This window comes from Musca autumnalis, unplaced genomic scaffold (assembly GCF_047663935.1).
Source record: "Musca autumnalis isolate F117 unplaced genomic scaffold, ASM4766393v1 scaffold_2, whole genome shotgun sequence".
In the NCBI taxonomy this organism is placed as follows: domain Eukaryota; kingdom Metazoa; phylum Arthropoda; class Insecta; order Diptera; family Muscidae; genus Musca; species Musca autumnalis.
Window position 1 is genome coordinate 3215848 of NW_027411755.1, and position 12758 is coordinate 3228605.

The 12758-nt window shown below is 38.1% G+C and overlaps 1 protein-coding gene across 2 annotated transcripts; it reads left to right on the forward strand.

The window, feature by feature from the left end:
- The first annotated feature begins 29 nt into the window (after window positions 1-29).
- LOC141393519 (uncharacterized) lies at window positions 30-11463 on the forward strand. Of its 2 annotated transcripts, XR_012410114.1 has the most exons (5): window positions 30-1180; window positions 1252-1336; window positions 1409-10169; window positions 10241-10325; window positions 10402-11463. XR_012410114.1 is itself a non-coding variant. In XM_073966551.1 (3 exons), exon 1 carries the CDS (start codon window positions 3495-3497, stop codon window positions 5055-5057), a length of 1563 nt encoding a protein of 520 aa, XP_073822652.1. In that variant the 3' UTR covers window positions 5058-10169; window positions 10241-10325; window positions 10398-11463. The 2 variants fall into 2 exon arrangements, 1 of the variants encoding a protein (XP_073822652.1); XM_073966551.1 differs by lacking the exons at window positions 30-1180; window positions 1252-1336 and having other exon boundaries at window positions 3495-10169; window positions 10398-11463.
- The last annotated feature ends 1295 nt before the right edge of the window (window positions 11464-12758 follow it).

Sequence of the window (12758 nt, forward strand, 5' to 3'; positions counted from 1 at the left end):
CTGGTCCTAATTTCAATCCCTCGAAATGAAAAATTTGCATACATATTTGTTGCGAGGCCCCCCCCCAAATTACAAAGTCCAGCCATGCCGACGAAAAAAAATTTTGCGTGGAAACACCCTAGGGCGAGACCTTTTTTGCCCCGTGGCGGTCTCCATAACCACGCTTAATTATCATTTACTCCCAAAATACATGTCGAGATGGGGAGTGGTGGGGAGCTAAGCCCTTAATAGAGACATCTGGGCACTAAAAAGGGGGTAAACATAGTATTACGTATGTTTAGCCATGCCCAAATGTCCTCTCCACAAATTGACACTTGGGCACTACAAAGGGGTAACCATATGGCTAGCCATACCCAAGCGCAGGTGGAGGAGATATTGTTTTTTTTATGTTTTTCATATTCGTTGGGGTGTTCCGATTTGCCGTGGAATGCACCCATGGAAGCCAGGTTAGCCATCTTCACCATCGAAGGCTAACCCAGGCAGTTTGCCACATATGGATGAATGAAAAAGTCATCAGAATCGTTTAGTGGAATGGAAACACCATCTTCCAAGTATTTTGATGACTGCTGCATCCTTCCATATGGGGAAAACTTAATCTGAAAAGAGAAAAATTATATTAGTAATCAAATAATTAAATATAAAAACTGGAACAATACAAATTACCACCGGCTTCCTTCAATCTGTTGTTTCTTTTGACATATTCTTTGTTGTGTTCAATTGTTAGGTATTCTGAGTTTGGGACAGACGAAACTGGGTAGGGCTATCATTCCACTGAGATGGGAGGTACGGTCTTACCGACACAGAAAGACACTCTCTTAATGATGACGTAAGGCACTTTTGAAACTTAAAATTCTCTTAAAATTAATTTAGGAGACAGAGGTACCCGTAGGAGACTATAGAAAGGGACAAATGTTGATTTAATCTTAAAAAAGGGATAGCCTGAATTTATTTTACTAAAATGTCGATTGTTGGAATACTGCCATTGCTCTTTGCTAGGTTATAAAAGAGAGTACTTTGTTCAAAAAATTTAGTTATTTAATTGGTGCTGAGTGAGGAAACCTCACAGTTTTCGCGGTAGAATTACCAAAAATAATTTCTAAAACAGTTAAAACTATTTGTTTGTGAAGAAAAACTGATTAAATTTATAAATTAATAGTAATTTATTCACCCAAATCAAGAGGTATAATTAAAAGTGATGTAAAGGGCGATGAATTATAGTGTATAATTTCTCGGTATTTTTTTTGTTATTAGAAAAAAGTGGAGATAAGGAATAGTGTGTTTAAAGCTTCAATAGACGACACAAAATATTATTTAGAATCCAGCGGATAAATAAAAGGTAAAACTTATTGAGAAAACAACACGAAATTGAGTGAATAATTTATATTAATAAATGTTAATTTTCGGGTAGGCAGGCCGAATCCGCTGGTGTGTCGAAAAAGCCCTGGTGGAAAATAGAGAAATCACCGTATCCAGGACCTAACCCCCAGAAAAAAATAGGAACGGTGTTATCTAGTAAGGGTTATCTGAATTGCTCCCCAATGCCATCTATGGAGAGAAGCTACAATAAAACCATACGTTCCACGAAACCACAGCTCAGCACCAATACAAATTTATTTGGGACACCTAAATGTGTCATATTGGGACAGCACAAGCCTGTTGATATTTGTGTCCTAAACGCCAAGAAAGACCAATAGTGGCGTATTCTGCAAAGCATATTCTTAGGCGTGTGTGAGTATTATTGCAGAGATCCGGAAAGGAAAAGAAAATTTAAATGAAAACATTCCAGCATCTTAATCCGCAAAAGAGAAGGAAACTATGTGCTTTTACTAACCTTTTTATTATGACGTATTATTTATAACCTTTATTACTTACGTTTTTGATTCGATGATCTATTTATTTGATATTTAGTTTTATTGATAATTTGTCTTAAAATATTTATGTTTGTTTTTGATGTCTGTGAAAATTCGTAGTGTTTTTCAACATTCAAAAAGACAGACAAGTGCTTGGATTGATAATTCTTGATAGCCCCTTATAATAACCCAGAAAAGAGCTCTTTTTGAAGGATATTAGGGTGTTTCGACAAAAGTTCGGAAATTAATATTTGATTACGAAGAAAAGCAAAGTACTTGAATTCTATTTTTTTTGATTGTTGCTTGGTGATTATTCACCGTTTGTTTTGTCAACTTGACTCAAAAGTAAACATTTTTTTTTTAATAATTTTTGGTCACCAGACCGCTCGTAAATTTGGCGAATAGCCGTTGCTTTTTAAAATAGCTCATGATAATTGAGAAAACAAAAGAAATAGATTAAAAGATATTATTTTTTTTACTATACTTTTATTTATATACCTTTAATTTAAAACATTTTATTTTGATTTCATTACTTAATATATATATTGTTTTTGTGACTGTATTAGGGTTAGTAAAATTATTAGTAATAAATATGATTTGATTGTTGTAACGTTATACAGAAAAATTATGATGTGTTAGTTTTTGAGTGGGAAGGATTAACGACGAGGTAAGTGATGTGATGTGGGCGGGTAATGGGGTCACATAGTGGAAAAAAAAGGACAATGTGATCTAGGTTGGGTGGGCAGATACTAAGCCATCGGTTCCGGGTTTCCAGAGAGTGGTGATACATCTTGATGGTAGTGTTGTTGTTTATGTAGTGTTACTTTTGTTAAAACTGTTGCGTGCCTTAGGATGGGATGTCAGGGTTGGGACTTACACCCGAGGGAAAGGCGACTGTGTTAGCCGGAGTCCAATTGATACCATTCCCCACACCGGATGCAGGCACACGTAACAATATGGCGCCCAAAAAAATGTTTAGAATTTGTTAGTGTATGTCACCGAAACGCTAGGAAATAGCCCAATAGAGCATTATCAATAGACCCACTTTTCCAGCCGAAGTTAAATCCGACGGAGGATATCATGTCATATCCATTCTGGACAATGAGCTAGAATGTTGTATGGAATGGTATACTCTGGGGGGTCGCGACTGAGGCACAGGAAAGACTTATTCAAACCCAAAATACGTATTATCCTACGGGGTACGATGGGACCTACAGGTAGTTGTAATGTATGTTTTGGGAATGTTACAAATGTTAGTTTCAGCTTGGTATTTTTATGTGAACCGACCCAATATGTGGATAGCCACTCTAGAGCACTTCTAGGGATGTAGTATCATACAAAGTTGAGTCGAATGATAGGGTCGCGAAGTCGACATATCAGGTCATATATAAATAGTATAATTTTTTGTTCAAAATTTGTGTTAGTCTGTTTTATGTATCACCACCATTGGAAACCACGTTTGAAGGCTAGAGATCACCGCACACATCACATCTCGTCAATAATCCTCCTATAAAGATATATAATTGAAAAGAAACAGAGTTTAAAAATAGAAAATATACTTAGTAGGAAGATAGAAAGTGACTTAAACCCACTTTTGAATAGATTCCAATTACGTTTTTTTTAACTTCTGGTACTGGAAAGGTAATGAGTGCAGGAACTCGGTCAAAGAGCAGGAAAAGGGATAGACCTACGGTATTTGATATTAATAGATCTATTATTATTGACAATAAAAAGAAAAGAGACGATACTAACCAAGAAATGGAAGAATCGGAAGGAAGTAATCCTACAAATGATGGCCAGATTAGGGACTTATCCCGCACAATCAATGTTAATTCACCCATTTCCAACTCCTTGGGACCCGTCTTCCTCCAGGGTCTTGCGGGAGGTCCACAACCAGCAAACAATGCAGCAGGTAAGGGACCCCAAAACCAAGATGTAGGTAATCGTCTAATAGAAGATAAGATAAAAGATCTGAAAGATGAAATGGATGAGATAAAGAGATCATTAATAGAGTTAACAAAGGCATTAACAGATGGAAATAATAGGGCAGGGAATGAGAGAAAATCTGGAGGAGAAAATAGGCCAGCAGGAAACGGCACTCCGATAGAACAACCTGTCGGGAACAATGGTAACTCAACATCCTTGATCCCACTAGCTCCTCAAACACCTTTACAGGGAAACATTAGGGGAACCGAGACCCACAATAGGGATCTAAATTCCGAAGTTCCGACATCTTCCAATGCATTGGCCGTACCGGAAATTCCTCAGAATAACCCCATGGGACCACAATCTCTTAATAGGAATCATCAGTCGCAAACAAATGCAAATATTAATCGCCAGGCTCCATTTGACCCAAAAACCAGTGTCAGGATAAACAAATTCGGTCTAAAATTTGATGGCAGCTCAACAGGGCTGGGAGTGGAAGAATTTGTTTATCGTCTCGAATATTTTAAGAAGCAATATGATATTCCTTGGTCGGAGGTAATCCGTGACTTCCCACTTCTGTTGTCAGGACGTGCGGAATCCTGGTATTGGTTGTTCCAAAAGACGAATAAACACCATGATTGGGAACATCTCAAATTTAGCCTATTGAACCAATATCAGAGTTCCAAGTCGAATTTCGAAATTGTCACCGAGCTGGTTCAACGGAAACAACAACCCAATGAGACCATTGACAATTTCTTCCATACTATGGGTCAGATTAGAACCAAACTTGTCCAGCCGATTTCAGATTACGACATGATTAAGATCCTGAAAAGGAATATAAGGGAGAACATTAGTAGAATCGTGTACCCAATCCCAGTGAGTTCGGTAGAACATCTAAGGATTGAATGTAATGAGGGGGAAAAGATTTTCCTTAGGCGTGATAATAGGGCTGTTCTTCCACCAAATCGTCCCATAAGGCAGGTTAACGAAGTCAACGTCGACTTCCATGACTGTCCATATGATAACTATGGAATGGGAAACGATATTGGAGAAGTTGATGCTATACAAATGGGAAGGAAACCTAACGCCAATATTACATGTTGGAATTGCAATAAACCTGGCCATGTATTCCGAGACTGCGACGCAGCAGAGAGGGCATTGTTCTGCTACAAATGCGGCAATCCAGGCACGAAAACGCCGAAATGTAGTATTTGCCAGTCGGGAAACCGCAGCAGGGGCGTGGAGAACAAAGGGGGGCCACGTCCAGCGGAGAACCCCTGAAAGTAACTAAAATTTTAGGAAAGTCTTCAATTCAAACCCCAAATTCAATATTGCAAAATCTATCAGTAGTCAATAATGAGCACTTTAACCCTCAAAGGAGACATTATGTGCCTTTAGAGGTACGACAACAAAATTATGAAGAGGCCCGCAACAGAATTATGGGAAATGATAAACTAGCCAATTTTGAGGATTCCAGAATCTATAAGACCCGTAAAAAGTTTAAAGGAAAGAAGAAGGAGATGCAAAAGATAGTGGAATCGGTAAAGAGAATCGATATGATAAACGACAAAAGGGTATATGCCGAAGTAGAAATCCAAGGGATAAAGAAAGTAGGTTTACTCGACACTGGGGCTTCGGTCAGTGTTTTAGGAAAAGGCTGCCGAGAGTTTTTGGAGTTAATTCAGGTAGATTTAAGACCCGTATTTACAACGGTCAAAACCGCAGCTGGTCACCAGCATAGAATATTAGGAAAGGTGAGCTTGCTCATTAAATATAAAAATATAATTCAAGAACTGGATTTTTATCTCTGTCCAGATTTGGAACAGGAGGTATATCTAGGAGTGGATTTCTGGAAGGAATATAATTTAGCACCTGAAGTTATTGGGGTTGATGAAATAAACATAGAAAAACTACAAAAGGATATAGTAGGTGATGAACCATATAAATTGAATCCCCATGAACTGTCTCCAGAACAACAGAAAAGATTAGATGATGTCATCAGGAACTTTGATACGTTTGAGGAAAAGGGTCTTGGCAAAACAAATTTAGAAAAGCATTCAATCAAACTGATCGAAGGGGCAGAACCTGTAAAGGATCGCCATTATCCTTTGTCCCCGGCGGTTCAGGCGATTGTATATGAAGAGGTTGACAGTATGCTCCGGCTAAACGTAATTGAAGAGTCGGAAAGTCCATGGAGCAATAGAACGACAGTGGTCAGGAAACCTGGCAAAAATAGATTTTGTTTGGACGCTAGGAAGTTAAATAAATTGACCGTTAAAGATGCATACCCTCTTCAAAACATCGATGGCATTCTGAGTAGAATAGATGAGACCTATTTCATTAGTAGCGTCGATTTGAAGTTCGCCTTTTGGCAAATTGAACTCGACGACGATAGCAAAGCCTGCACTGCGTTTACAGTTCCTGGACGGCCATTATACCAGTTCAGGGTAATGCCGTTCGGGCTCTGTAACGCAGCGCAGCGCTTATGCCGGTTAATGGACAAAGTCATTCCTCAGCGTCTCAGGGAAAATGTTTTTATCTATCTAGATGACCTTCTAGTAATCTCGAGCGATTTTGAAGAACACTTAAGACTTCTAAATGAAGTCGCGGTGTGTCTCAAAAAAGCTAACTTGACCATTGGGATGAAAAAGTCTCAATTCTGCTTTAAAGAATTAAAATATTTAGGGTTCATCATAGGACAAGGCAGGCTGAAAACGGACCCGGATAAAGTCAAGGCGATAAGGAACATCAAAATACCTCGTAATCCACGAGAAGTGAGAAGTTTCCTTGGAACCGCGGGCTGGTACCGCCGGTTCATCAAGGACTTCGCCACCTTATCTGCACCCTTAACGGATACACTTAGGAAAAACAAGAAGTTCGAGATGGGCGAGGAAGCTATAAATGCGTTTGAGAGTCTGAAAAAGGCCCTTACATCTGCGCCTGTGCTCCGCCACCCAGATTTTTCAAAGCATTTCTATATTCAGTGCGATGCATCCGAGTATGGTATAGGTGCTGTCCTATACCAACTTAATGATAAGGAGGAAGAACACCCTATTGCCTTTTACTCGCAGAAGCTTAACTCGTGTCAACGCAATTACAGCGTGACCGAGAAAGAATGCTTGGCAGCGGTAAAGGCAATAGGGAAGTTCAGGCCCTATGTTGAAATGATGCCGTTTACGGTAATAACAGATCATGCGTCACTGAAATGGTTAATGTCTTTGAAGGATTTGAGTGGGCGGCTAGCTCGATGGTCCCTTCAACTTCAGTCATTTAATTTTGATATCAAGCATAGAAAAGGTTCCGAAAATGTGGTAGCAGATATGTTATCTAGAGCCCCCACCGATGATCATATCGAGGAACTTAATATGTCCGATTATCTTGACTTTGAAACCGTTGAGTTTGAAAGTGAAGAATATCTTGACTTGATAAGGACTATCCAAGAAAACTTAGAAAAATTGCCTGACCTCAAGGTAGAAAACGGCCTGATCTTTAAAAAACATCTCCCGAATCAAGATAGTGATGAAGATTTGAGATGGAAATTATGGATCCCGAGTGGTATAACCCACGAAATTATAGACAAAACGCATAAATCGCCTACGTCTTGTCATGGAGGTATCGCTAAAACCCTTGAAAAACTAAAAAGATTCTTTTATTGGCCAAACATGACAACCCAAGTTAGAGAATATATTCGAAATTGTCAAATATGCAAAGAGGTGAAGTCTAGTAACCAACATCTTATGCCCCAAATAGGAAAAGAGGTGATAACTGATCGCCCTTTTCAGAAAATATACATAGATTTTCTTGGAAAATATCCTAGATCGAAAAAGGGCAATGCATATATTTTTATAGTGGTTGATCATTTTTCTAAATTTACGTTTTTAAAAGCCATGAAGGATGCCACAACTGCCAACGTAATAAAATTTCTAGTGGAAGAAATATATCACAAATTTGGTGTCCCCGAAGTCATACATAGCGACAATGGGGCCCAATTCACTTCCAAAGCTTTTCAAGAAATGACTAAACGTTATAAAATTACACATTTAAAGACAGCTTTCTATTCCCCGCAATCCAATGCGTCGGAGCGGGTGAATCAGTCCGTCATCACGGCAATAAGAACGTATCTAGATGAGGACCAACGCGAATGGGATCTTTATCTTTCTGAGATCGAGTGTGCTTTGCGCAACTCGGTGCACTCTGCAACGGGAGTTTCACCATTCTTCGCTTTATTCGGATTCCATATGTTTTCCAGTGGCCAGGATTACCATCTGGCCCGGAAACTTATGTCGATGACGGATCACGAGGTGAAAGAGTTGCAGAGGCCTGAGAAACTGGAGTTATTAAGAGGAAAAATTAAAGAAAACCTACACAAAGCATTCTCAAGAAGCTCAGAAAGGTACAATAAGAGGGCAAGATTGGTAAAATTTATACCAGGACAAGAGGTGTATCGTCGAAATATTGTCCAATCCGACTTTTCGAAAAATGTGAACGCAAAATTCTGTAAGAAGTTCATCAAATGTCGGGTTGTAAAACCAGTGGGTAATAACTTGTATGAACTGGAAAATCTTAAAGGGAGTCCCATTGGAATATATCACGTGAAGGATATAAAATCGTAATTAATGCAATAAAGAAACTAAACTGTGATACAATTAGGATAAGCATCAATGTTTGTGACGTCCTAATAGTATTAAGTTTGGCTTTATAGTGCAATATAACGATTTTCTATCTGTGATATCCATCTACCTGATTTTGTTTTTGTGTTCGTATTGTCCCCATTTTTACACCACCCGATTATACACCCACCCATTTATACACCTACCCGATTATACTCCCACCCATTTATACACCCACTCATTTACACCCTTTTATATAGTTTTAATCATACACCTGCCAGATAATACGATCAAGTATAACTCCCACTAATTAGCCTACTACCTAGTTCCAAACATTCCCCCCATATAGACGATATATACCCAAACACAAAACTCACCATCGGTGATTACTCTCCTTTATGCGTCCATCTATGAAAAAAAGGCCAACTATTTTTTTTATTCCATTCAACCAGATCCCCCTGTAAATAAAACAAAGTTACACCAAGTAACTGAACTTAAGTGCAGGGTAATATACTTATACTTCCCTAACTTCATTGCCCGGCTATATCTCAGGGTGTGGGAGTTCCCCACGTTGGAATCCAAACATATGAGCAGAGCGCAGGTCCACGCACACCATCACTGCCGGCATCCTTAGTCAGTGATGGAGTTTTGTTGCGAGGCCCCCCCCCCAAATTACAAAGTCCAGCCATGCCGACGAAAAAAAATTTTGCGTGGAAACACCCTAGGGCGAGACCTTTTTTGCCCCGTGGCGGTCTCCATAACCACGCTTAATTATCATTTACTCCCAAAATACATGTCGAGATGGGGAGTGGTGGGGAGCTAAGCCCTTAATAGAGACATCTGGGCACTAAAAAGGGGGTAAACATAGTATTACGTATGTTTAGCCATGCCCAAATGTCCTCTCCACAAATTGACACTTGGGCACTACAAAGGGGTAACCATATGGCTAGCCATACCCAAGCGCAGGTGGAGGAGATATTGTTTTTTTTATGTTTTTCATATTCGTTGGGGTGTTCCGATTTGCCGTGGAATGCACCCATGGAAGCCAGGTTAGCCATCTTCACCATCGAAGGCTAACCCAGGCAGTTTGCCACATATGGATGAATGAAAAAGTCATCAGAATCGTTTAGTGGAATGGAAACACCATCTTCCAAGTATTTTGATGACTGCTGCATCCTTCCATATGGGGAAAACTTAATCTGAAAAGAGAAAAATTATATTAGTAATCAAATAATTAAATATAAAAACTGGAACAATACAAATTACCACCGGCTTCCTTCAATCTGTTGTTTCTTTTGACATATTCTTTGTTGTGTTCAATTGTTAGGTATTCTGAGTTTGGGACAGACGAAACTGGGTAGGGCTATCATTCCACTGAGATGGGAGGTACGGTCTTACCGACACAGAAAGACACTCTCTTAATGATGACGTAAGGCACTTTTGAAACTTAAAATTCTCTTAAAATTAATTTAGGAGACAGAGGTACCCGTAGGAGACTATAGAAAGGGACAAATGTTGATTTAATCTTAAAAAAGGGATAGCCTGAATTTATTTTACTAAAATGTCGATTGTTGGAATACTGCCATTGCTCTTTGCTAGGTTATAAAAGAGAGTACTTTGTTCAAAAAATTTAGTTATTTAATTGGTGCTGAGTGAGGAAACCTCACAGTTTTCGCGGTAGAATTACCAAAAATAATTTCTAAAACAGTTAAAACTATTTGTTTGTGAAGAAAAACTGATTAAATTTATAAATTAATAGTAATTTATTCACCCAAATCAAGAGGTATAATTAAAAGTGATGTAAAGGGCGATGAATTATAGTGTATAATTTCTCGGTATTTTTTTTGTTATTAGAAAAAAGTGGAGATAAGGAATAGTGTGTTTAAAGCTTCAATAGACGACACAAAATATTATTTAGAATCCAGCGGATAAATAAAAGGTAAAACTTATTGAGAAAACAACACGAAATTGAGTGAATAATTTATATTAATAAATGTTAATTTTCGGGTAGGCAGGCCGAATCCGCTGGTGTGTCGAAAAAGCCCTGGTGGAAAATAGAGAAATCACCGTATCCAGGACCTAACCCCCAGAAAAAAATAGGAACGGTGTTATCTAGTAAGGGTTATCTGAATTGCTCCCCAATGCCATCTATGGAGAGAAGCTACAATAAAACCATACGTTCCACGAAACCACAGCTCAGCACCAATACAAATTTATTTGGGACACCTAAATGTGTCATATTGGGACAGCACAAGCCTGTTGATATTTGTGTCCTAAACGCCAAGAAAGACCAATAGTGGCGTATTCTGCAAAGCATATTCTTAGGCGTGTGTGAGTATTATTGCAGAGATCCGGAAAGGAAAAGAAAATTTAAATGAAAACATTCCAGCATCTTAATCCGCAAAAGAGAAGGAAACTATGTGCTTTTACTAACCTTTTTATTATGACGTATTATTTATAACCTTTATTACTTACCTTTTTGATTCGATGATCTATTTATTTGATATTTAGTTTTATTGATAATTTGTCTTAAAATATTTATGTTTGTTTTTGATGTCTGTGAAAATTCGTAGTGTTTTTCAACATTCAAAAAGACAGACAAGTGCTTGGATTGATAATTCTTGATAGCCCCTTATAATAACCCAGAAAAGAGCTCTTTTTGAAGGATATTAGGGTGTTTCGACAAAAGTTCGGAAATTAATATTTGATTACGAAGAAAAGCAAAGTACTTGAATTCTATTTTTTTTGATTGTTGCTTGGTGATTATTCACCGTTTGTTTTGTCAACTTGACTCAAAAGTAAACATTTTTTTTTAATAATTTTTGGTCACCAGACCGCTCGTAAATTTGGCGAATAGCCGTTGCTTTTTAAAATAGCTCATGATAATTGAGAAAACAAAAGAAATAGATTAAAAGATATTATTTTTTTTACTATACTTTTATTTATATACCTTTAATTTAAAACATTTTATTTTGATTTCATTACTTAATATATATATTGTTTTTGTGACTGTATTAGGGTTAGTAAAATTATTAGTAATAAATATGATTTGATTGTTGTAACGTTATACAGAAAAATTATGATGTGTTAGTTTTTGAGTGGGAAGGATTAACGACGAGGTAAGTGATGTGATGTGGGCGGGTAATGGGGTCACATAGTGGAAAAAAAAGGACAATGTGATCTAGGTTGGGTGGGCAGATACTAAGCCATCGGTTCCGGGTTTCCAGAGAGTGGTGATACATCTTGATGGTAGTGTTGTTGTTTATGTAGTGTTACTTTTGTTAAAACTGTTGCGTGCCTTAGGATGGGATGTCAGGGTTGGGACTTACACCCGAGGGAAAGGCGACTGTGTTAGCCGGAGTCCAATTGATACCATTCCCCACACCGGATGCAGGCACACGTAACATATTTTGAAAATGTTGCTTCCAAAACGTTGTATTTGGTCTAGCGGGCCTCCTGATATGAATTTCTGTGCACGTTGGTGTTCCTCACATAAACTGTCTTCAGCAGAGCCACTACATTGACTCAGGGCGATAATTTGTTCAAGGAAGGCTAGCAATTGTGCATTGACACCCTCAGACTATATTTTTAAAGTCTACCGTCGACTGTATACTGGATCTCTTAGTTCCTGGTCAAATAATTTTCCGTGGACGTTGCTGGTGTGTTGTCATTAACCTTTCTTTGGCATTTATTTTTCTTTTTCTGAATTTTACGATTCGCATGAAAATTGGGGAAGATAGTTTTTTAGCCAAAGGACGAACGCTATTTATTTTGGTAAAAATCTGTTCAGATTTGGATATAGCCCCCAGATATATTTTTTTCATAGGTCCTTTAGGAATATACATAGAATCACTTTCCGTGTCGATTTACGCATGTCCGTCTGTCCATGTATTTTTGTAAACAAAGTACAGGTCGCATTTATTGTCCGATTCGCATGAAAATTGGGGAAGATAGTTTTTTGGGCAAAGGGCGAACGCTATTTATTTTGGTAAAAATCCGTTCAGATTTGGATATAGCCCCCATATATATCTTTGCCCGATTTAAGGCATTTGGTGCACGAAACACGCTATATATGTCCGATTTCAATTAAATTTGGAATGTGCGACGCTATTTAGTCTAGAAATAAGAGTGCCAAGTTATATAGAAATCGGTTCAAATTTGGCTATAGCTCCTATATATATTCTCGGCCGATTTTAGGTATTTGATGCACGAAACGCGCTATATATGTACGATTTCAATACAATTTGGAATGTTTGCAGGGATTTGGCCTAGAAATAAGTGTGCCAAATTATATCGAAATCGGTTCAGATTTGGATATAGCTCTCATATATATTTTAGACAGATTTGAAGTATTTGATGCACGAAACATATA

Excerpts from the sequence above, each read along its gene's own strand:
- LOC141393519 (XM_073966551.1), top strand. The coding sequence starts at position 3,495 with ATGAGTGCAGGAACTCGGTCAAAGAGCAGGAAAAGGGATAGACCTACG.